The 26873-nt window shown below is 40.0% G+C and overlaps 1 protein-coding gene across 4 annotated transcripts in view; it reads right to left on the bottom strand.

Annotated features, from left to right (window-relative positions):
- Positions 1-26873, bottom strand: part of PLD5 (phospholipase D family member 5) — a 424183-nt gene that overhangs the window by 205556 nt on the left and 191754 nt on the right. For 2 of the 4 annotated variants that reach the window (XM_070768103.1, XM_070768104.1), the window contains exon 2: positions 21983-22119. In XM_070768103.1, the coding sequence (XP_070624204.1) occupies positions 21983-22119 (137 nt within the window). Of the gene's footprint in view, positions 1-21975; positions 22120-26873 lie in introns of all 4 variants that reach the window. The other 2 variants (XM_070768106.1, XM_070768105.1) reach the window with 1 other exon arrangement.

Raw genomic sequence — 26873 nt, 5'->3', positions numbered from 1 at the left:
TGACCCATGGATAGAACCTGTGCCTCCTGCATTGCAGGCAGATTCTTTACCACTGAGCCACTTGGGAAGCCACATCTGAATATTTAAAGATGTCCAGAAAAAAACTAAGGCACAAAAACAAGATGCAAACCCATTTCTATCTGCTCCCATATGTGAGAAAAAGGGAGAGTTATACAGATGTACATAATATTATAAATATATGTATGTATATAAATATATACAAATACATACAGGCATATATAAAATCATAATTCCAGAAAGATATACAGAATCATGGCAGCATGTTTGCCCCTGGGCAAGGAGATCCAGGGTCTGCAATAAGAGGGAGATTATGTTTCATTGTAAGACTGTGCATTTGTATATTTTTGTCATCTGTATATATTAGTTTTCCAATTGTATAACATTGCTTATAAAAGCAAGACTCTAATGGCATCACTTGGAAATGTGGGAGGAATAAAGCAAGCAAAGTTGCCTGGGGTAAATCTAAGATGATGGGTTTTGTAGATTAACCTTGAAAGAAGTGATCTCCAACCCACTATAGAGGTTTCTTCCAATTAGTCATCCAAGTCACTCATTTTAATTCACTTTCTTTTTATAAAACTCTATATTTCAAGAGGGAGGGGACATATGTATACCTATGGCTGATTCATGTTGATGTTTGACAGAAAACAACAAAATTCTGTAAAGCAATTATCCTTCAATTAAAAAATAAATTAAAAAAATCAAAACAAAACTACGGTATATGTACCATCACCGTCATTTTACAGCTGACACTAGCAGGTTAAATGACCAGGTTGGCACAGTGGGTGGCCAAGTGGAGACATGTATGCAGATTTCTTGGATGTCAAACCCACACATGCTCTTGGGCATCACACACACCCACACTGTACCTTGACCTCTGCTACCAGGTGTCTGAAACCTCTCAATGGCTTATACGGCTTTGGCAAACTGCAATTTCTATTTTTATAGAAGTCAAAGCCTCACCAGATATGGTTTATACCATAAAATGTATTTCTGGTTACTATTTGTCTTTGTGAATGTGGTTCAAAAAACAAGTGAATGATATGATGCTTCACTTGGTAAAGCAGCTAGACATTTTCTACATATACATTAACTGACTTTCATGTCACAACAGCCTGGAAGAATAGTCATCCTCAATTTATAAATGAGAATACTGTGGCTTCATTTAGGGACCTACTGTCTTTGAAGCGGCAGAAATGGGACTGACCCCAGGTCTTCTAAACTTAAATTTAGTGGTCCAAACACACTGCCACATCAAGGGTGAATACCAAATGAAAACTAGCTTTTGGTGTGTGAGGTTTAATTGCAGACTCTGATTGTATGCAGCCATGTCTTTTAGACCCGCAATTCAAAGTTCCTACTCTAATGTGAGCCCATTCTTCACTGATGCTTTCTAAATATGCAAGCTGCTCTAAATTTCAAGTTTTGCAATTTTGGAAGCTGAGTTCCAGTGAATTCTTCAGCAGATTTTTCTTTTAAAACTTTGTCTCAATATACTCTTTATAATCAAGGCAATTACTTTAATTGAAAGTTCCAATTACAAAGTTTTTCTAATTACAGGTCTATAAACAAAACATAAAAATATCCATTAGGCACACCCAGCTACGTTTTCTTTTGTTTATCTCCCCTCTTCTTTTGTCAGTGTTTCTCTTCCCCAGGTTAAGGGCTGGACTCTTCACTGTTGCTATGAGATTCCCTGGTGGCTCAGTGGTAAAGAACCCACCTGCCAATGCAGGAGATGTGGGTTTGATCTCTGGGTCAGGAAGATTTCCTAGAGAAGGAAATGGCAACCCACTGAAGTATTCCTGCCTGGGAAATCTCATGAACAGGGGAGCCTGGTGGGCTACAGTCCATGTGGTCACAAAAGAGTTGAACACGACTTAGTATGCATGCACATCCTTTCTGCATAGGCAACTGAAATAGGCCATCCGGGGAAAAGACAGCTGTGTTTTTTGTGCCTGACACCACTCTCAGTGATCAGACATGACTGTGCTTATAAGGGTTCAATGAACTTTTTGAAAAATATATACCACATTCAAATAATCTTTTTTGCAAAACAAACCTGGCAACAGGAAATGTCAAAATCATTAATCATATATTAAGTTTCATTAAAATTAAAACTTTGAAATAATTAGCTTCTGCTGCTTCCCAAGTGGTAATTATAGACCATCAGGAAGTATCACACTGTCTAGAATTTCCTCCTTTAAACATTAAATGCTAAATATAAAACATTATAGTAAAAATAATTTTTGAGATTTTAACTATGGGAATATAAACAATACTTCCTGGGCACTGGGCTAAGCAAATCTCTCACAATCCAGGAAATCTGAATTTTACTTGACTCGGTGGTGAAATTAAAATGTTAATGAGAGACATTTCAAATGAAACAGGGCTTGGTGTCAGGAAGATTCCCTGGAGAAGGGAATGGCTATGCACTCCAGTATTCTTGCCTGGAGAATTCCATGGACAGAGGAGCTTGGTGGGCTACATTCCATGGAGTCACAAAGACTCGGACACCACTGAACGACTATCACTTTCACTTTTTCCCCCAAATGAAAGTAGAGTACAGAAGCATAAAAACACCTATATTTAAATATTTGAAGACTTCTCTCTCTTTTCTTTCCATTCTCAATATTAAATGTTATTTATTCAGTGATAGTTATAAAAAAGTATGTGTTAGGTTACTCTATTACATATTAGCAATTTCTCAGCAGATTTCTTTTTCTAACCAACTTCCACATGAGAGCCTTTAAGTATATAATCTATAATCTTCAGTTCCTCCTCTCATAATCCCATTATTTTCCCAAAATTAATTCCACCATGGAGGGATAAGAAAATTACCTAGATAATACATATTATCTAAACAAACAATAGGAGAAGGCAATGGCACCCCACTCCAGTACTCTTGCCTAGAAAATCCCATGGATGGAGGAGCCTGGTAGGCTGCAGTCCATGGGGTTGCGAAGAGTCAAGACACGACTGAGTGACTTTACTTTCCCTTTTCACTTTCATGCATTGGAGAAGGAAATGGCAACCCACTCCAGTGTTCTTGCCTGGAGAATCCCAGGGACAGGGGAGCCTAGTGGGCTGCCGTCTATGGGGTCGCACAGAGTCGGACACGACTGAAGTGACTTAGCAGCAGCAGCAGCAAACAAACAATATTGTTAAACAATACTAAACAGTATTATAACAGTATTAGAAATAACATTGTTTTTTCATGGAAATTATTGCCCATTAAACAAGATTAGCTGCTCAGTCCTGATGTGTGAGACACTCTAAGACACCAAGAGAGAGAAACAGACAGGAACCCTTGTTCTCAGGGAGTTTTGATCTTAGATGATGAGACAACTTAAAAATAGAAATGTTTACAGTACCTGTAGAAGGCCACATCTGCTATTCCAGAAATGAAATGGCCTTGAATTTGTGGAAAGGGGGCAAAGGAGTGAGATGCAGGTGGAGTACCTTGGCCCAGGTCCCAAGGAGAATGCAAATACCCTCACAGAGTACAGGCTCCAAACAGAAAGAAAATAACATATAGTGAGTACCTAACTCAAGCAGGGTTCTAGGTGTTCTACATTAATATCACGTGGGCAGAAAGAGATCGTCTAGTTGGTGCACAAGGAGAGAAGACGACAAGAGAGGAATCATTAGCCTGAGCTAGGGATTTTGGAATTACTTGATAAGAAGTAGAGGTGAAATCACAGGAATGACTCTGCCAAAGCAGAGAATAGGAAATGAGAAAGAACAAGACTTGAATACTGGCTGTGTTTGTAAGTGGGCAATGAAAAGGCTATAAGAAATTGAGCACACAAATGGACAATACTCAGATTATATATAAAAACAGAATTCAGACCCACATATACAGCAGCCAAGGAGTCGTGGCTGCGTGGGCGCAGGAGGGCCTAGAAGAGTTATCCCACGTTGAAGGTCAGGAAGGGCGGCAGTGAGGAGATACCCCTCATCCAAGGTAAGGAGCAATGGCTGCACTTTGCTGGAGCAGCCGTGAAGAGATACCCCACGCCCAAGGTAGGAGAAACCCAAGTAAGATGGTAGGTGTTGCAAGAGGGCATCAGAGGGCAAACACACTGAAACCATACTCACAGAAACCTAGTCAATCTAATCACACTAGGAACACAGCCTTGTCTAACTCAGTGAAACTAAGCCATGCCCGTGGGGCAACCTAAGACGGGCGGGTAATGGAGGAGAGATTTGACAGAATGTGATCCACTGGAGAAGGGAATGGCAAACCACTTCAGTATTCTTGCCTTGAGAACCCCATGAACAGAATAAAAAGGCAAAATGATAGGATACTGAAAGAGAAACTCCCTAGGTCAATAGGTGCCCAGTATGCTACTGGAGATCAGTGGAGAAATAACTCCAGAAAGAATGAAGGGATGGAGACAAAGCAAAAAGAATACCCAACTGTGGATGTGACTGGTGATAGAAGCAAGGTCCGATGCTGTAAAGAGCAATATTGCATAGGAACCTGGAATGTCAGGTCCATGAATCAAGGCAAATTGGAAGTGGTCAAACAAGAGATGGCAAGAGTGAATGTCGACATTCTAGGAATCAGCGAACTCAAATGGACTGGAATGGGTGAATTTAACTCAGATGACCATTAGATCTACTACTGTGGGCAGGAATCCCTCAGAAGAAATGGAGTGGCCATCATGGTCAACAAAAGAGTCCGAAATACAGTACTTGGATGCAATCTCAAAAACGACAGAATGATCTCTGTTCGTTTCCAAGGCAAACCATTCAATATCACAGTAATCCAAGTCTATGCCCCAACCAGTAACACTGAAGAAGCTGAAGTTGAACGGTTCTATGAAGACCTACAAGACCTTTTAGAACTAACACCCAAAAAAGATGTCCTTTTCATTATAGGGGACTGGAATGCAAAAGTAGGAAGTCAAGAAACACCTGGAGTAACAGGCAAATTTGGCCTTGGAATACAGAATGAAGCAGGGCAAAGACTGATAGAGTTTTGCCAAGAAAATGCACTGGTCATAGCAAACACCCTCTTCCAACAACACAAGAGAAGACTCTATACATGGACATCAACAGATGATCAACACCGAAATCAGACTGATTATATTCTTTGCAGCCAAAGATGAAGAAGCTCTATACAGTCAGCAAAAACAAGACCGGGAGCTGACTGTGGCTCAGACCATGAACTCCTTATTGCCAAATTCAGACTTAAATTGAAGAAAGTAGGGAAAACCACTAGACCATTCAGGTATGACCTAAATCAACTCCTTTATGATTATAGAGTGGAAGGGAGAAATAGATTTAAGGACCTAGATCTGATAGATAGAGTGCCTGATGAACTATGGAATGAGGTTTGTGACATTGTACAGGAGACAGGGATCAAGACCATTCCCATAGAAAAGAAATGCAAAAAAGCAAAATGGCTCTCTGGGGAGGCCTTACAAATAGCTGTGAAAAGAAGAGAAGTGAAAAGCAAAGGAGAAAAGGAAAGATACAAACACCTGAATGCAGAGTTCCAAAGAATAGCAAGAAGAGATAAGAAAGCCTTCTTCAGTGATCAATGCAAAGAAATAGAGGAAAACAACAGAATGGGAAAGACTAGGGATCTCTTCAAGAAAATTAGAGATACCAAGGGAACATTTCATGCAAAGATGAGCTCGATAAAGGACAGAAATGGTATGGACCTAACAGAAGCAGAGATATTAAGAAGAGATGGCAAGAATACACAGAAGAACTGTACAAAAAAGATCTTCATGACCCAGATAATCACAATGGTGTGATCACTGACCTAGAGCCAGACATCCTGGAATGTGAAGTCAAGTGGGCCTTAGAAAGCATCACTATGAACAAACCTGGTGGAGGTGATGGCATTCCAGTTGAGCTATTCCAAATCCTGAAAGATGATGCTGTGAAGTGCTGCACTCAATATGCCAGCAAATTTGGAAAACTCAGCCGTGGCCACAGGACTGGAAAAGGCCAGTTTTCATTCCAATCCCAAAGAAAGGCAACGCCAAAGAATGCTCAAACTATGGCACAATTGCACTCATCTCACACGCTAGTAAAGTAATGCTCAAAATTCTCCAAGCCACGCTTCAGCAATATGTGAACCGTGAACTTCCAGATGTTCAAGCTGGTTTTAGAAAAGGCAGAGGAACCAGAGATCAAATTGCCAACATCCGCTGGATCATGAAAAAAGCAAGAGAGTTCCAGAAAAACATCTATTTCTGCTTTATTGACTATGCCAAAGCCTTGACTGTGTGGATCACAATAAACTGTGGAAAATTCTGAAAGAGATGGAAAACCAGAACACCTGATCTGCCTTTTGAGAAATCTGTATTCAGGTCAGGAAGCAACAGTTAGAACTGGACATGGAACAACAGACTGGTTCCAAATAGGAAAAGGAGTATGTCAAGGCTGTATATTGTCATCCTGTTTATTTAACTTATATGCAGAGTACAACATGAGAAATGCTGGACTGGAAGAAACACAAGCTGGAATCAAGATTGCCAGGAGAAATATCAATAACCTCAGATATGCAGATGACACCACCTTTATGGCAGAAACTGAAGAGGAACTAAAAAGCCTCTTGATGAAAGTGAAAGTGGAGAGTGAAAAAGTTGGCTTAAAGCTCAACATTCAGAAAACAAAGATCATGGCATCTGGTCCCACCACTTCATGGGAAATAGATGGGGAAACAGTGGAAACAGTGTCAGACTTTTTTTGGGGGGGCTCCAAAATCACTGCAGATGGTGACTGCAGCCATGAAATTAAAAGACACTTACTCCTTGGAAGGAAAGTTACGACCAACCTAGACAGCATATTCAAAAGCAGAGACATTACTTGGCCAACAAAAGTTCATCTAGTCAAGGCTATGGTTTTTCCTGTGGTCATGTATGGATGTGAGAGTTGGACTGTGAAGAAGGCTGAGTGCCGAAGAATTGATGCTTTTGAACTGTGGTGTTGGAGAAGACTCTTGAGAGTCCCTTGGACTGCAAGGAGATCCAACTTGTCCATTCTGAAGGAGATCAGCCCTGGGATTTCTTTGGAAGGAATGATGCTAAAGCTGAAACTCCAGTACTTGGCCACCCATGTGAAGAGTTGACTCATTGGAAAAGACTCTGATGCTGGGAGGGATTGGGGGCAGGAGGAGAAGGGGACGACAGAGGATGAGATGGCTGGATGGCATCACTCACTCGATGGATGTGATGTGTTCACTCCTGAGTGAACTCCGGGAGTTGGTGATGGACAGGGAGGCCTGGCGTGCTGCGATTCATGGGGTCGCAAAGAGTCGGACATGACTGAGCGACTGATGTGATCTGATCTGATCTGAACCAAGAAACCAACATCTTATGCACAATAACTAGCCTAGGAAGCCAGGCCATATAGGTCAGACATGTAGAAAGTCAGACTACTATCTTTGGTAATAATCCACAGAGCCAAACAATAATTTTTTCAACCAAAATAACCAGGATTTTCTCATTTGATTAATAACTTATAACTTCTGTAATTTTTGTCCATGCTTCCAACTTAGAAACAACCAGATAGAGAAATATGCTCCCTTACTCCATCACATAGGATGTCTCATTTTAATTAAGTTGGAACCTAACCTAATGCACCTCCAGCATCCTGAGGCCAACAGCTTCCAATAAGTGCACACATGAAGTCTTCCTTATCCAACTATAAAGTTTTCCCCCTTCTCTGCTTGACTCTGAGCCTCTACCAAATGCAACTGATGGTGACTGACTGCCTTACTATAGCAAGCTCTGAATAGTCTTTAATTTTTTCATTCGCTTGTTCTTAATTTATTTCCACAGGATTATTGGCATAGAGATGGTTATCTTTGAAAAAGGCAAGAAAAATCTCTTCCTCTGAATAAAAATGGGAGGAGGGAAGGATGAGTAAAGACAGTTGGCGATTCTAAGGTGACAAGAAAGCTGAAGTAACAAATTATACCACATAGATGCCATTTCTCAAAGTAATCTCTAAACAGACATTCAGGAGAGGTAAGGTTGGGGCTGTAGGAAAGTGAAAGGAGTTTAGAACTGGAGAAAGAAAACAGGGAGCCAATAATAAATGGGTAAAATGCCCAGAGCAGTCTACAGATTTAATGCAATCCCTATCAAAATAACCATAGTATTTTTCACAGAACAAGAACAAATAACCTTCACATTTGTATGGAATCAAAAAGGGCCATGAATAGTCCAGGTAATCTTGAGAACAGAGAACAAAGCTGGAGGTGTAATGCTCCCAGACTTCAGACTAAAGCTATAGTAGTCAGAGCAGTATGGTATTGGCCAAAAACAGGTACATAGATCAGTGGAACAGAATAGACAGCCAAGAAATTAACCCATACATTTGTGGTTGATTAATCTATGACATTCAGGTATGACCTAAATCAAATCAAATCCCTTAATGTTATATAGTGGAGGTAATGAATAGATTCAAGATATTAAATCTGATAGACAGAGACCCTGAAGAACTATGGATGGAGATTCATAACATTGTGTGGGAAGCAATGACCAAAACCATCCCAAAGGAAAATAAATGCAAGACAGCAAAGGGGTTATCTAAAGAGGCCTTACAAATAGTTGAGGAGAGAAGAGAAGTGAAAGGCAAAGGATAAAGGGAAAGATATACCCAAGTTAATGCTGAGTTCCAGAGAAGAGCATGGAGAGATAAGAAAGCCTTCTTAAGTGAATAATGTAATAAATAGAGGAAAAGAATAGAATTACAAAGACTAGACATCTCTTCAAGAAAATTGGAGATATCAAGAGAACATTTCATGCAAGGATGGACATGACAGTGGGAAGGAGCTATTAAGAAGAGGTGGCAGGAATACATAAAAGAACTATACAAGAAAGGTCTTCATGGCCTGGATAACTATGATGGTATGGTCACTCATTTAGAGCTGGATATCCTGAAGTCAAATGGGTCTTAGGAAGCATTATTATGAACAAAACTAGTCGGGGTGATGGCATTCCAGCTGAGCTATTTCAAATCCTAAAAGATGATGCTGTAAAGTGCTACACTCAATATGTCAGCAAATTTGGAAAACTCAACAGTGGCCACAAGACTGGAAAAGACTAGTTTTCATTCCAATTCTAAAGCAGAGTAATGTCAAAGAACGTTCAAACTACTGTACAACTGTGCTCATTTCACATGCTAGCAAAGTTATACTCAACAGCCTTCAAGTTAGGCTTCAGCAGTATGAGAACTGAGAACTTTCAAATGTATAAGCTGGCTTAGAAAAGGCAGAGGAACCAGAGATCAAATTGCCAGTATTCACTGGATCATGGAGAAAGCAAGAGAATTCCAGAAAAACATCTAGTTATGCTTCACTGACTACACTAAAATCTGACTGTGTGGATCACAACAAACTGTGGAAAATTCTTAAAGAGATGAGAGTACCAGACTACCTTACCTGTTTTCTGAGAAACCCATATGAAGGTCACGAAGAAACAGAGCCAGACAAGGAACAAGAAAAGTGAAAAGTGAAAGTGAAATTTGATCAGTCATGTCTGACTCTTTGTAACTCCATGGACTGTAATCCATGAAATTCTCCAGGCCAGATTACTAGAGTGGGCAGCTCTTCCCTTCTCCAGGGGATCTTAGTTCAAAATTGGGAAAGGAGTATGACAAGGCTGTATGTCATCACCCTGTTTATTTAATTTATATGCAGAGTTCATCATGTGAAATGCCAGGCTGGATGAATCACAAGTTGGAATCAAATTGCCAGGGATAAGTATCAATAACCTCAGATATGCAGATGATACCACTCTAATGGCAGAAAGTGAAGAGGAACTAAAGGGCATCTTGATGAAGGTAGAAGAGGAGAGTGAAAAAGCTGACTTGAAAGTTAATGTTAATAAAATTAAGATCATGGCATCCAGTTCCATCACTTCATGACATACAGAAGGGGAAAAAGTGGAAGCAGTGACAGGCTTTATTTTCTTGGGCTCCAAAATCACTGTGGATGGTGACTGCAGCCATGAAATTAAAAGATGCTTGCTCCTTGGAAGAAAAGCTCTGACAAACTAGACAGCGTTTAAAAAAGCAGAGGCATCGCTTTGCTGGTAAAGGCCTGTAGTCAAAGCTATGGTTTTCCCAGTAGTCATGTACAGAAGTGAGCGGTGGACCACAAAGAAGGCTAAGCAAGGAAGAATCAATGCTTTTGAATTACGGAGTTGGAGAAGCCTTTTGAGAGTCTCTTGGACTGCAAGGAGATCAAACCAGTCAATCCTAAAGGAAATCAACTGTGGATATTCACTGGAAGAACTGATGCTCAAGCTGAAGCTCCAATACTTTGACCACTTGATGGGAAGAGCTAACTCACTGGAAAAGACCCTGATGCTGGGAAAGATTGAAGGCCACAGGAGAAGGGGGTGGCAGAGGAAGAGATGCTTAGATAGAATCACCAACTGAATGGACATAAATTTGTGCAAACTCTGGGAGACAGTGAAGGTGTGGTGCAGTCCATGAGGTTGCAAAGAGTCAGACACAACTAAGCATCTGAACAACAACAACAATCTATGACAAAGGAGGCCAGAATATACAATGAGGAAAAAAGTCTCTTCAGTGGGTGGTGCTGAGAAAAGTGGAAAGCTACTTCTAAATGAATGAAATGAGAATATTTTTTATGCAGTACACAAAAATAAACTCAAAATATACTGGAGACCTAAATGTAAGACCACAGACCATAAAGCTCCTAGAAGAAGGCATAGGCAGAACACACTTTGACATAAATAGGTGTAATAATTTTTTTGGATCTGTTTCCTAAAGCAAAGGAAACAAAAGCAAATACACACAACCGAGACCTTATTACATGTAAAACCTTTTGCACAGCAAGGAAAAGCATCAACATAACAACAAAAATACAGCCTATTAAACAGAAGAAAATATTTGAATGTGATATGGCTGATAAGGGGTTAATGTCAGAACTATATAAACAACTCATATAACTCTAAAAAAAAAAACCTCAATTTAAAAAATGGGCAGAAGTCCTGAATAAATATTTTTCCAAAGATGACATGCAAATCTCCAGCAGGCACATGAAAAGATGCTCAAGATCACCAGTTACTAGGGAAATGCAAATCAAAGCCTCAACGAGACACCTCACACCTGTCAGAATGGCCATTACCAAAAAATCTACAAACCAGAAAGGCTGGAGAGGATGTGGAAAAAAGGGAACCCTTGTACACTGTTGGTGGAACTGTGAATTGAGGCAGCCACTGTGGGAAACAGTATGGAGGTTTATCTAAAAATAGAACTACCATATAATCCAGCCATTCGACTCCTGTGTATATATCCAAAGAAAACAAAGACATTAATTCAAAAACATACGTGTACTCCAGTGTTCACAGCAGCATTATTTAAAATAGCCAAGATATGGAAACAATCTAAGAAACTATCAACAGATGAATGGATAAAGATGTGATACATATATGTAGGAAGGAAATGGCAACCCATTCCAGTATTCTTGCCTGGAAAATTTCATGAACAGAAGAGCCTGGCAGGCTACAGGCCATAGCGTCACCAAGAGTTGGACATGACTTAGCCACTAGACACAATATGTGTGTGTGTGTGTGTGTGTGTGTATAAAATGGAATATTAGTCATAACAAAGAATGGGGTTTTGCCATTTGAAACAATATGGATGGACCTGCCTGGAGAATAAGTCCAAGATAGAGATAGACAAATACTCTATGTTATCATGTGTATGTGGAATCTAAAAATTAAAACAAACAAATGAATATAACAAAACAGAAACAGACTCACAAAAAAAGAGACCAAACTTGTGGTTACTGGTAAAGAAAGGAAAATGGGGAGGGGTACAATAGAGTTCGGAGAAGGCAATGGCACCCCACTCCAGTACTCTTGCCTGGAGAATCCCATGGATGCAGAAGCCTGGTGGGCTACAGGGTCGCTAAGAGTTGGACACGACTGAGCAACTTCACTTTCACTTTTCACTTTCATGCATTGGAGAAGGAAATGGCAACCCACTCCAGTGTTCTTGCCTGGAGAATCCCAGGGATGGGGGAACCTGGTGGGCTACGGTCTATGGGGTCGCACAGAGTCGGACATGACTGAAGTGACTTAGCAGCAGCAGCAACAGCAAGATAGAGTTAAGGCATTAAGAGGTACAATAAGTTACAAATAAATAAGTTACAAGAACATATTATTGTACAACATGGGGAATATAGACAATTACTTTATAATAACCTTAAATGGAGTATAATCTATAAAACTATTGAATCATTATTTTGATTCAATAATATTGAATTGAATCATCATATACTCAATCATTGAATCATCACACAGTCAAAATGAATATAGTATTGTAAATCAGCTTTGTAAATCAACTGTCTTGTTGTTTAGTTGCTAAGTCATGTCTGACTCCTTGTGACCCTATGGGCTGTAGCCCTCCAGGCTCCTCTGTCCGTGGGTTTCCCAGGCAAGAATACTAGAGTGGCTTGCCAGTTCCATCTCCAGGAGATCTTCCTAACCCAGAGATCGAACCCAAGTGTCCTGCATTGCAGGCATGTTCTCTTACCTCTAAGCACCACTATACTTCAATTAAAAAAAGAAATAGGTAAAATGGCTCACTTTTGATATTGGCATTATAAAAGGAAAAATACATTAAGAAATTTATAAGGGAAACAGGTTCATTGTGAGCTAAAATGGAGAAACTAGGAGAAAATCTAGAACAAAAGCACTAGAGCCAGTTTTTGCCTTAGTCCACCTTTCATCATGATTGTTGGTTTCAGTTCAGTTCAGTCGCTCAGTTGTGTCCGACTCTCTGTGACCCCATGAATCGCAGCACGCCAGGCTCCCTGTCCATCACCAACTCCCCGAGTTCACTGAAACTCATGTCCATCGAGTCGGTGTTGTTTAGTACATTAGAAATCTATTTGTAGTACCAGGTGCTCTAGGCTTTTATATTCTTTCCTGTTCTTTGGGGGTGGAGGGGTGTAGATTAATGTTTCTCTTTCTCTTTAGACAGAAAAGCACGCAAATGTCAAATATGAAGCCAAAAACCCAGTCTTCTAAATTTGGGAGCAACACTAATTTAAAAACATGGTTGGGTTTGTCAATATAAACCATGGTAGATTAAAGTTAATCTAAATAGAGGAAAAATTTGTAGCTTAAGAAAAGGATAAAACAAATGGATGAAAAAACTCTTATTTTGGAGCAAAGTTAAATGGAATGTAAAAGGGGACTGCAAATATTTATAATGAACTTATGTCCCTTAATAAAAGGAAGAGTCAACACTTACTGTGCATTTACCATGACAAATGTTATTGTTTGAAAGGTACTTGCATCAACATACTTAGTCTTTACAGAAACCTTTCAAATAGGACATCATAATTGTCTTCATGATAGAGATGAAAAAAAGTGTGATAATAAAATTGAGAAATTTGCCCCAAATTGCAATTCTCCTAAGTGGTACAGCCAAATTCAAACACAGGGAATTTGGCCCCTATAGTCCATGTTCTTATTTCTATAATATGAAAGGAAGGAAAGGAAAAAGGATGAAGGAATGATGCTCAGTCACAAAAGCAATTTTAAAAGCCTCTCCTCTGGTGTCCTTATATCCTCATCACCAATATCCTTGGGGGATAATTTAATGACACTCTTAGAACTTAAAGTTTTGATATTTAATAGAATGTTCCATGAAAGGAACCAGGATTCATTAGACAGGAGACAAACACCAGGTCTCAGAATCAGAAAATTCAAAACGGGGCTGGAACAGCTTGTAGCTTCCAAGAGGCAAGGCTGCTCTCAGAGATATCTAGAACAATGTCCAAATGTACAAAAGACAGCTCCTTCTAGCCAAGAATAAAAAGGGCATTAAAAGGGAAAACAATGATTATAGTCTATTGGAGCAAGTTGTATCTGTTAAAATAGCTCTAAGGTCATGATAACAAAGAGATAGTACAAACTACCAGGAGGTGGTTGTCAATGCACAAAAGGTCTCTCAACACTATCTTCTAGAAATGTTATATATTGATGATCCACACTATATATGTCCTATTTTGGAGATGAAACTGGGTTATTAATATATAGATACCTCAGTGGCTCAGATGGTAAAGAATCTGGCTGCAATGCTGGAGACCCAGGTTCGACCCTTGGGTTGGGAAAATTCCCCTGGAGAAAGAAATGGTAACCCACTCCAGTGTTCTTGCTTGGAGAATCCCATGGACAGAGGAGCCTGGCAGGCTATATAGTCCATGGGGTTGCAAAGAGTCGGACACGACTGAGCAACTAACATTTTTGCACTTTCATGAATATAGTATATTATTTTAAAGTAAGTAAATAATGGATCAGAGAAAGAAATTCAGAAAATTAAGATATGAAAAACATAAAATAGGGAAGCCAGCTTTCTAACAGAGAAATTGTAAAATTTATACAATGTATATAAAGTGTGTGTGTGTGTTTGGTGGTGGAGGTGCCCTATTAAAGCGAGTCTGCCCTTACTATGCTTTTTGTAGCCAAACCTTGGTGGTCTAGGCCACCCTTTATTAGAGAACAATTATTATAACTTACCCTACTCCCCTGGTGGCTCAGTGGTAAAGAATCCACCTGCAATGCAGGAGATGCAGGTTTGATCCCTTGGTCAGGAAGATCTCCTGGAGTAGGAAATAGCAATCCGCTCCAGTATTTGTGCCAAGGAAAATCCCATGGACAGATGAGCCTTGTGGGCTATAGTCCATATGGTTGCAAAGAGTTGGACATTACTGAGCAACTGAACACATATATAGTAACTTATACGTTAATTACCCAGCCTAAAATATTACATGGGTCCCATTTTATACAGACCCAAGTCCATTCACTTTATGGTAAAAGCAAATTACTGGGTTCAGGAATAGTGGGGATTATATATATATATATATATATATATATATATATATATATGTATATATATGTATATGTATATATAGAGAGAGAGCTAAAGAGAGAGAGACTGAGTTGGTCCATTCCCATTCCCTTTATGTTTCAGACCAAATGGGCACAAGCTAAAATGGATATGCAGATTTGTGAGTGAGCCCAACCAGGCTAGTAGTCACCCAGACCCATGACTGATTCACAAGGATGAGAGGCAAGTGTGAGGAAGCCCAGGAGCAGGGGTTGACATAATTAATAATTACCTGGATAGAAATGACAGCAAACATCCATAAATATGTTTAGAAGTCAACAATAGCCCACCTAGAAATGTATGTTTATTTAGCTTGTTTATTGAGAGTTTACATTACTATAGTTTATGGGAATTGGGCTTGAGATGGAACAGGAACAAGGTGAAAAGTGACTCTGTGTGCATTTATCCACGAGGTGTGGTAAAGAAAAGTCCTTCTTCTAGTAAGTGTCCAATGCGGTCTCTAGTGGGGCAGTAACAATCCAAAACCACTGATGTAGGATTCGTCCAGGGGAGAGAGATATAACAGCAAAATGAAAAATGGAGGTCTCTCATCTGAATGGGTGAGTTCCACAGGTGAGCAGGTGTTCTGCATGTGAGCAGCAGTGGGAGGTAAGTTCCAGCATCTCTGGTCCCTGGGGATGTGACATGTGGGAAACATCATAGTGCATAGTTATATCTTGCGGGAATGGTGTAAAATAATTAGGGCCAATAGTGAACCACAAATTAGCCCAAACACAGGATGTATACAATCTCAACTGGCCATTTAAGTCATTCTTGACTCTCAATAATGCCCCAGAGCCTACTGAAATATAATTTCTTGGTAAAACTAGAAAATCTGCCTTTCACCCTCTCAGGTGATCAAGTGACGTGGAAGTTTATATTACTAGGGACTTATTAGCAATCAAAAACCCACAGGAAAATGATGGAAAGTACACATAAATTCAGTACAAGGAGACAGAGAAATAGGTCAAAGTCATTTACCGAGGTCAAAAGACCTTGTTTCTGAGCATAAAAACTGAGGTTGGTTGAAATACACTTTGGAAGATACATTTATAGCAGTTATTTTATTGACTCTTACGGAAAACTATAATTGAGGGTATCATTATTCTACTATTAGAACAGTATTACAGAAGCTAAGTAATAAAAGAAACACAAGCTGGAATCAAGATTGCCAGGAGGAATATCAATAACCTCAGATATGCAGATGACACCACCTTTATGGCAGAAACTGAAGAGGAACTCAAAAGCCTCTTGATGAAAGTGAAAGTGGAGAGTGAAAAAGTTGGCTTAAAGCTCAACATTCAGAAAACGAAGATCATGGCATCTGGTCCCATCACTTCATGGGAAATAGATGGGGAAACAGTGGAAACAGTGTCAGACTTTATTTTTCTGGGCTCCAAAGTCACTGCAGATGGTGACTGCAGCCATGAAATTAAAAGACACTTACTCCTTGGAAGGAAAGTTATGAACAACCTAGATAACATATTCAAAAGCAGAGACATTACTTTGCCAACAAAGGTCCTTCTAGTCAAAGCTATGGTTTTTCTGTGGTCATGTATGGATGTGAGAGTTGGACTGTGAAGAAGGCTGAGCGCTGACGAATTGATGCTTTTGAACTGTGGTGTTGGAGACTCTTGAGAGTCCCTTGGACTGCAAGGAGATCCAACCAGTCCATTCTGAAGGAGATCAGCCCTGGGATTTCTTTGGAAGGAATGATGCTAAAGCTGAAACTCCAGTACTCTGGCCACCTCGTGTGAAGAGTTGACTCACTGGAAAAGACTCTGATGCTGGGAGGGATTGGGGGCAGGAGGAGAAGGGTTGACAGAGGATGAGATGGCTGGATGGAATCACTGACTCGATGGACATGAGTCTGAGTGAACTCTGGGAGTTGGTGATGGACAGGGAGGCCTGGCGTGCTGCGATTCATGGGGTCTCAAAGAGTTGGACACGACTGAGCGACTGAACTGAACTGAACTGAAGTAATAAAAAGAAGAGAAATAAAATAAATCAGGAAATAATAAATCACAAATTGGATAATATTTATTGGGAGATACATGTTTTAGAGAGACATATAAAAACTCAACAAAGACATGTTGAGTGGGCGGTATGACTCAGAGCGGGAATCTTTCAGAGGACAGAAAGGTATTTAGGCTAGCTAGTAGAGATAAAATGAGTTAAAGTAATATATTTAGAAAAGAGTACACTGGGTAAAGAGACCTTGGAAAGGGGATGTCAAAACAGTGAGAAGCTGCTGACAGACTGTAGGATGTCTTGTATTCTTTCAACTTTCAGGAGTGAGGAGAGCTACAAACACAGAGGGAGCTTAATTACAAAGGTAATGAGATCTCAGCAAAGGTTGCACTGAGCAAGCAGCACTCTTTAAGATAATGACACCATAAGGAGAAGAACATAAAAAGAAAACTTTGCGAGTAAAAGTGTTAGTCGCTCAGTCGTGTCCAACTCTTTGTGACTCCACGGACTATAGCCTGCCAGGCTCCTCGGTCCATGGGATTCTCCAGACAAGAATACTGGAGTGGGTTGCCATTCCATTCTCCAGGGATCTTCCTGACCAAGAATTGAACCCTGGTCTCCCACATTGCAGGCAGATTCTTTACCATCTGAGCCCATATAAGGAGAAGAACATAAAAAGAAAACGATGTGAGTGAGTAAAGGGTAACTGGAAGCTGAGCATCATGTGACTTCCTCAGCACCACCTTGAGGCTGGAAAGGTTAATGACAGGAAAAGGTCATGAGAGGAGGACTAGAACTTTGTAGAGAAGGGCTAAGTTGAGACTGGTATGCTAGGATTTCTGCAGATTGGTGGTTTTCCCCCCTAGTCTATATCAGCACTAGCGTACTCAGTGGGTGCATCTCCAAACAATGTTACTTCTTTTACCTGGGACATCCCTGCTTCAAGGAACCCAGGACTGAAGAACAAGGAACTCACTCTCTCTGCAATCCGGTGGCGGGGGTGAGCAATGGCTGAGGATGCCCTGAGAATAGGATGGGCGGGACTAGGAGTCAACCAGTTTAAGAACTGGCAGCATGGTTGAGGCACAAGATCCAAGGAGGCAAGTAAGAGTACAGGATGCTACAGTAAGTATCCAAGACACACTGGTCATGGTCTAAGAAATGGATAAAAACAAAACGAAACCAGAAGGGGCTGGTAGTATAGGAGGAGGTTTAGGGAAAAGGGAGATTGAATATGCAAATCAGTAATGGCCAGTCCACATATATATATATATATGTGTGTGTGTGTGTGTGTGTGTGTGTATGGATATATATATATGGTAGAACTCTGACCTCATAACCTGCAGCAACCTGCCCAGGAAACCAACTTCTTATCTATAATAACCAGCCCAGGAAGTCAGCCTGCTCTAAGTCAGACTTGTAGGAAAGAGGATTGCTATCTCTAATAATAATCCAGGAAACTAAACAATAACTTCTGAAATCAAGATAGCCATAACTTGATTAATAACTGCCATCTTCCCTAATTTTTGTCCCTACTTCCAATTTAGAACCAACCAGAGAAAACAAATACGTACCCCTAACCCATCACGTAGGATGCCTGCTTCTAGCTAGCCTGCCTCCAGCTCCACCAGGCCAACAGGGCACACCACGATGCACTTTCCCCCTCCGCTGCCTGCCTCTGAGTCTCTGCTAAAACACAAGTGACTGAGGTGAACTGCCTTGCCACAGCAAGCTCTGGATCAATAGCTCTGTTCTCATGTTTACTTCACTCATTCTCATACGTTCATTCTCTTTGTTTACCTCCACAGAATCAAAGACTACTAAAATCAAGATGAAGAGTAGATTCAGGATGAGTGTGAAGCTGGGGGGCGGTGGTGGGAAGGAAGCTAGTTGCGACTAGAGAAGGGGGATTCTGTATGCTTAGGAAGGGACAGGGAGAGGGCTGACATTTATATATTGCTTGTTATGAGTTTCCTGTGGCTTGGTTGTAGATTTATACAATTTACTGAAGCCTCATAAAACCTTGTGAGAGAGATTTTGTTTAATCTACCATTTTAAGGGAAATAAAACTAAAACAGTTTTCATAACCCATCAGGAGTGGAGGGGCATCCAAAGCCAGGTTTCCTCTTTCTACTCTGCCAGACCACTCCCCTAAACCTCCTCTGGCTTTCCCACTGCACTTCTGACCACAGTCACCATGACTGTCTCATGAACTATGTTGCAACTCCTTGTTCAGTCCTTTGTTGCTATGCAAAAAGGTGAATAACATAAATTACATATCTTGCCCAAGTTTACACAGTCAGTAAGTGGTGGAATGTACATTTGAATCCAAATCTTTCAAATTTCAAAGTCCATGGTCTTTCACTACATTAAGCTACTTGGGAGGTAGAGCAGTTTGCTGGCAGGTGCAAAGGCAAAGTGGACACTAAATTTATTGACTTGAAGTAGTTAAATACAGTAAAGCTAGGGTATTGAAAATTTTTACAGTTACTAATGATGATGGCAAGAGATGGGACTGGTGGTTCGAAGGCCTATTGTTGTTGTTTAGTCACTCGGTCATGTCCGACTATTTTGCGATCCCATGGACTGTAGCCAGACAGGCTCTTCTATCCATGGGATTTCCCAGGCAAGAATACTGGAGTGGGTTGCCATTTGATTCTTCAGGGGATCTTCCTGATCCAGGAATCAAATCCACATCTCCTGCACTGCAGGCAGATTCTTTACTGCTGAGCCACCATCCCAGCCCAGAAGGTCTGTTAGCCAGGTACAAAAGGAGGGAGTCCTGGAAGTTAGATGGTAATGTTGCCTATAGTGATAAGGAGATAGTGACTGACATAAGAAAAGTTCATCAAATTAAAATGAGAATGATTGATGGTGGGGAATGGACTGTCCCACTGGAGACTGGGATTGGATGGGGGTTTAAGAAATTGCAGTTGCCTTGCCTCCACCCTGTGCTCTGGAGAGAGGAGAAAAAGCAGAAGCTTCTCAGGATGAGGACAGGAGGAAGCCAGATATAACCTAGGCAGATATACAAAAGTGACAAGGCTGAGAATGCAGGAGAAAAGAAATGCAAGACACAGAAGAGACTGTAGACACAAGGAAGATCTGGAGGGGCTGCAAGTTCTGGAAAAGAGTTGCAGGGCTTCCGGGGTGGCACTAGTGGTAAAGAATCTGCCTGCCAAACAGGAGATATAGAGGCTTGGGTTCGACACCTGGGTTGGGAAGATCCCCTAGAAAAGGAAATGGCAACCTACTCCAGTATTCTTGCCTGGAGAATCCCATGGAGAGAGGAGCCTGGTGGGCTATACTCCATAGGGTCGTAAAGAATCGGACATGACTGAAGCAACTTAGCACATGCAACCTAGAGATCAAGGCAATAATTGCAACTACCCAAGGAAAAGAAAGCAGGAAAATGGTTGGTAATTGGAAGAATACATTCTAGATGGAGGGAGAAGCAATATTGAGTCATTAGGATTTAGTTATTGATTAAGATGGAAGAAATAACTAGGTCAAATTCCAGTTGTATGAGTTGAAAATTAAAATTAGATTAAATTTTATAATAGATTTCTCCAAGTGAAAATAGGCATAATTTGAAGGTTTCCCCTTTTTTTGTTGTAAAAAACATATAACTCATAACGTTTGTTAAAAGATCCTAGGTATTTTGTCTTATGGAAGTCATTACAGTTTGATCTTTACAAAGTTGCCTTCTAGATTCTGGAGTTTGCCATTTAAAGTACTCAGCAGTCTTCATTACAGGTGAGGCGAGAGGGAGGGGCTGAGCCACCCCCGTGAATAAGTATGAGTCACTGGCCCCCTGCCCACAGTATGCTTATATGTGTCATGTAACAGATTAGCACAAGGTCGTGACGCAGACAGTTTTCAGGAGGAACATAATGATGATCTATTGCTTTTCTATTGCTTTCCTGATAATCCCAATATAATTTTCCTCCCAAATTCAGTCTGGGAAGTAAACATATTTAGGAACACCTATCTAGCATGAAGGAATAACCTAAAATGTATACTGATTTCTCTCTTGTACCCTTTGTTCTATACAGCACGGTTGCCTAGTAATTAAACTATAATGTATCATGGGTTAAAAAGAACCCCAAATTTCTATTGTCTTATCCAGATTTTTTTTCTGTTGGACATTCAACCCTCAAGGCAAAATATCTAGGATAAAAACTTACATATATATTACTAGGCTGTGGTTGATTTTAAGCTAGAAAAGAGGGGGCACTTTGACTAATGCTTTTCAAAGGGAAAAAACAATATTTAAAATTCATTACAAGCACTAATTCCTAATAACCATGTAATTTTATGGCCTCACTTCGACTCTGCAGCACACAAACATAAAAATAAACCTCTTGTTTCTCTGCCACATCTTGGTACTTTTTTACATTCTCCTACGAACCTCAAAAAACAAAGTAGCACCTAGGGAGGAGTTGGATGAGGAGATTTATGAGGATAAAACCATGCTATGATGGCTCTGCAGTCAGAAGTGACCCTAGGGAAATGTTATTTAGTGTACTTGAAGAAAAAATAATACAGATATGTAACAATAAAGCTGTTGTAATTTCTGGATGAAAAATAAACTTTGTGCTAAACTGGGACAGACTGAGGAAGTACATGTCTTCTCATAGATATGCTTATTTATTTGATCCCTAATTTTAAGTTGGAATTTTCCCTGAGATGTGTGTTTAACTTCTGATTAACAACAACTAGCACGGCGTCCTCAGTCTGTGGAGGCTTTCATTACTGCTGAGCTTATTATGGAACAAATCAAAACCTCATACACAGAGGTCTCCAGAAAGGCAGGTTGTTGCAAAATTTCATTTTGTCAACACAATTCTGTACAGAATATTCCCAAACTGTAAAGTGAAGTAAAGTATGATTCATTTTTATTCCCTTAGTCTAAATAAATGTAAAATCAGCAGTGGACAGTGACTCATGCCTCAGCTTAACCCAATAGGCAGTTAGGTGCTCATGTGTGTTTATAATATTTTTCTCTCACTGTCCAAGACCCCCTCTGATTTTCTCACCCACTCCCTGAAAGAGAATTTTTAAATTTCTGTTTGTTACCTCTTACCGACATTTATTTTGACAATTTTTTTCTGACAGTCCATCTTCATCCTCTCCCATGATATCCACAGCTGAAAATATCAATGCAACGAGAATGGCAAAGCAGCACACCAGCGCAAAGATCACGATGCACTTCTGCTGGGACTGCAAGAGAGAAAGAAGATAAAGAAAAGTAAGTGAAGCAGCTTTGGCTTAGGAACCTCAAGCTGTGACAGCTTTTTTAAAAGTTCCATGCAAAACCCTTTGGGGAAGAGTTAGTTTTGTTGCTGCCAGAGCAGCACTACTCTCTGGGTGAAATGTCTAAGACCTTTATGCTTATTCCTTAACATAGCTTTCAAACCCTTGCTAAATATGTAATCTATTAAATAATTCATGTGCTACATCAAGACTTCCAAATGAATTTGCTCTTTTTCTTTCTAATCAAAAGTAGTCCAGAAAAGATGACTGTAAGGCCCATTACTACAAATTAAAAATGAAACACAAGGTACCTCAGTAATTATTCTCAGTTCCCTGTTACCACCACTATGCAAACTACGTTGAAACTCTGTATCCTCTCACTTTTCCCATCTCATCTTCTTCTTAAGATCTTTATGGTGCAATGACTTCAGGAAAGATGCCCTCTGTGGTCAGGATGAATTCTGCACTTTGACCAAAAAACTGAATCTATCAGATGCCAGCATCATGGGTCTTTAGGCGACATCATGCATTTCAAAACACTGAATAAAATCTTAACCAACGTTCATAGTGTTGATATGATTTTCACTTAGAAACCCAAGCCCAAGTTTCAGGTGTCAAAATAAATCATGTCCTTATCTTTAGGCCCAAGTGTTATAATGTTATCCCTATATCCAGGGGTTCATGGTCAAAGGTGGCAGAAAATAAGGCTATGTTACTAGGCAAGAGCCATGACCACTGGGACAAATAATTTTGCCTACATTCCTTTTATTAGATAAATTGAGATGGGGAGAAGAGGAGAAAGAACCATTTTTAAAAATATTTTTTGCAGCTTCTAGGGAGTATTTTCAGAAGGAGCAAGAGTGACCTTTGACCAGGCAGCCAGGAGTACTCTCTTAGCAATGGGACACATATATGCACACATATGCATGCACACGCACATGGATTTCAGAGCTTTGGTGAAACCAGCTGGCTTTGTTTCCTCCTACCACCCTCCTGCCCTTCATCCCTGCAGCCACATGGTCTCCAAAGAATCATGGAATCTTCTAAAGTACAGTGTCCAGTTTGTCCAGGGGCAGCCTCAGGTTACAGATTACACAGAAAGATGTAGTTTGGAAATAATGATGTTTCTGTGACCAGGCACCATCAGTTCAAATGGTTGTTTCTTTCTAGTGTTTTCTAACCTTCCCTCAGGTCTCATCTCACAGAAGAACCTGTTCCAAATCCATTCGTGCCTGTCATTATGTTCTACTGCACATTCGGGGATAAAGTGGGAGAAAAAACAAGTAAGATATACCACTGATCTTTAACCACATGCTCTGGGTATCTCTAGGGCATGGGTTGTTTTATTCCTTCCATCTACAAACAATAAGCAAAGAGCCTAACAAATAGAAGGTGCTCAAGAGGTGGTTATTGTATAAACAAATACAGAGTGAATGAATGAAATGAAAATCACCATGCAAATGGAGAGCAACAAGAGATTTCTTTCAGTGACCTTCCTGAAAAAAAAAAGAAAGGTTCATTTCCACATTTTGGTGACTGTAAATCTTGCAGCTCATTCTTTTTCACACTGTTTGGGAGCTAGAGGCAAATCTATGGGCCAAGCTTATCAACTCTGCAAAATTCTGCAGAACAGATTATGCATTCATCCTTGCTCCTTTACTTGGCATTCATCCTTGAATCTTCACTAATTTTATTTTTAAGAAGCAGCACTGTAAACTTGTTGAAGGCTCAGACTTTAGAAAAAGATTGCTTGGATTCTGCCACTTAATAGTTGTATGCCCTTGGGCAAGTATTTAGTCTTTATGCTTTAGATTCTTTGTCTGTAAAATGGGCATAATAACAACAACTGCCTTATAGAATTGTTATTAAAAATTAAATTAAATAAGATGCTTTATGTAAGTACTTAGAACAGTGCCCCCAAAATAAAGAGCACTAAATGAGTGCCATTGTTAGTATATTGTACTAACATGCATCTCTGTAAGCTGAATTTTGAACCAGTTCATATAGTGGGTACTGTATGCAGGTCAAGAAGCAACAGTCAGAACCAGACATGGAACAATGAACTGGTTCAAAATTCAGAAAAGAGTATGTCAAGGCTGTATATTGTCACCCTGTTTATTTAACTTATATGCAAAATACATCATGTGAAATGCTGGGCTGGAGGAAGCACAAGCTGGAATCAAGATTGCTGGGATAAATATCAACAACCTCAGGTATGCAGATGACATCACCCTAATGGCAGAAGGCCAAGAGGAACTAAAGAGCCTTTTGATGAAAGTGAAAGAGGAGAGTGAAAAAGTTGGCTTAAAACTCAACATTCAAAAAACTAAGATCATCACTTCATGCAAACACATGGGTGGAGGGGGTGGAGAAAACACTGGCAGATTTTATTTTCTTGGGCTCCAAAATCACTACAGACGGTGACTGCATTTATGAAATTAAAAGATGTTTGCTCCTTGGAAAAAAAGCTGTGACAAACCTAGACAGCATAATCAAAAGCATAGACATTACTTTGCTGACAAAGGTCCATATAATCAAAGCTATGGTTTTTCTAGTGGTCATGTCTGGATGTGAAAGTTGTACCATGAAGAAGACTGAGCGCTGAAAAATTGATGCCTTTGACCTGTGGTGTTGGAGAAGACTCTTAAGAGTCCCTTGGACAGTAAAGAGATGAAACCAATCTTAAAGGAAATTAACCCTGAATATTCATTGCAAGGACTAATGCTGAAGCTCCAATACTTTGGCCACCTGAGTTGAAAAGCCTACTCATGGCATCACCGACTCAATGGACATGAGTTTGAGCAAACTTGGGGAGATAGCGAAGGACAGGGAAATCTGGCCTGCTGCAGTTCATGGGGTCGCAGAGTTGGACATAATTTAGCAACTGAACAACAGCAACAAATTCTTAAATAATCTAAACTTCTAACTTAAGAACGTAGAATTTCTTTTAAAAAAAAAAAAGCAAGATAAAATGAAATTGGAGAAATGGAAATAATACAGACCAAAATTCATTTAAAGAGAAAATTGAAAATACCAAGAAGATTTAACAATGAAACAAAAGCCTGGTTCTTTTGGAAGATCAATAAAATTGATAAATTTTCAGCTATATATATACGAAAACAGAAAGAAGACACAAATTGAAAAAAGCTCTAGAAAGTCACATAAAATGAACCATAAAGAAGGTAATATTATGAATAAGTTGAAATTAATCAGTGTAGATAAAATGGACAACTTTGCAAAATAAAATTATTAAACCTCACTCAACAAGAAACAGGTAAACTTAATACCCTTATATCAATTAAAGGAAATGAGTTTTTAAATTTAAAACGTTCACACAGAAGAAACTCCAAGTTTAGGTGGTATCATTTTAGAAATCAGTTCAGTTCAGTTCAGTGGCTCAGTTGTGTCTGACGCTTTGCGACCCCATGGACTGCAGCATGCCAGGCTTCCCTGCCCATCACCAACCCTGGAGCTTATTCAAACTCATGTCCATTGAGTCAGTGATTCCATCCAACCATCTCATTCTCTGTCATCCCCTTCTCCTCCTGTCTTCAATCTTTACCAGCATCAGGGCCTTTTCCAGTGAGTCAGTTCTTTTCATCAGGTGGCCAAAGTATGGAGTTTTGGCTTCAGCATCGGTCCTTCCAATGAATATTCAGGACTGATTTCCTTTAGGATAGACTGGTTGGATCTCCTTGCAGTCCAAGGGACTCTCAGGAGTCTTCTCCAACACCATACTTCAAAAACATCAATTCTTTGGCTCTCAGCTTGCTTTATAGTCTAACTCTCACATCCATACATGACTACTGGAAAAACCATAGCTTTGACTAGACAGACCTTTGCCAGCAAAGTAATGTCTCTGCTTTTTAATATGCTGTCTAGGTTGGTCATATCTTTTCTTCTAGGGAGCAACTGTCTTTTAATTTCATGGCTGCAGTCACCATCTGCAGTGACTTTGGAGCCCAAGAAAATAAAGTCTCTCACTGTTGCCATTGTTTCACATCTATTTGCCATGAAGTGATGGGACTGGATGCCATGATCTCAGCTTTCTGAATGTTGAGTTTTAAGCCAACTTTTTCACTCTCTTTCACTTTCATCAGGGGGCTCTTTAGTTCTTCGCTTTCTGCCATAGGGGTGATATCATATGCATATCTAGGTTATTGATATTTGTCCTGGCAATCTTGATTCCAGCTTGTGCTTCATCCAGCCTGGCATTTCGCATGATGTACTCTGCATAGAAGTTAAATAAACAGGGTGACAATATAGCTTTGACATACCCCTTTCCCCATTTGGAACCAGTCTGTTGTTCCATGTCCAGTTCTGTTGCTTCTTGACCTGCATACAGATTTCTCAGGAGGCAGGTCAGGTGGTCTGGTATTCCCATCTCTTTCAGAATTTTCCACAGTTTGTTGTGATCCACACAGTCAAAGGCTTTGGCATAGTCAATAAAGCAGAAATAGATGTTTTTCTGGAACTCTCTTGCTTTTTCCATGATCCAACGGATTTTGGCAATTTGATCTCTGGTTCCTCTGCCTTTTCTAAATCCAGATCAAACATCTGGAAATTCATGGTTCACGTACTGCTGAAGCCTGGCTTGGAGAACTTTGAGCATTACTTTACTAGCGTGTGAGATGAGTGCAATTGTGTGGTAGTTTGAGCATTCTTTGGCATTGCCTTTCTTTGGGATTGGAATGAAAACTGACCTTTTCCAGTCCTGTGGC

The sequence above is a fragment of the Bos indicus genome, chromosome 16, assembly GCF_029378745.1.
Source record: "Bos indicus isolate NIAB-ARS_2022 breed Sahiwal x Tharparkar chromosome 16, NIAB-ARS_B.indTharparkar_mat_pri_1.0, whole genome shotgun sequence".
Classification (NCBI taxonomy): domain Eukaryota; kingdom Metazoa; phylum Chordata; class Mammalia; order Artiodactyla; family Bovidae; genus Bos; species Bos indicus.
The sequence above is the reverse complement of the archived record's forward strand: the minus strand, read 5'-3'. Positions and strand labels throughout refer to the sequence as shown.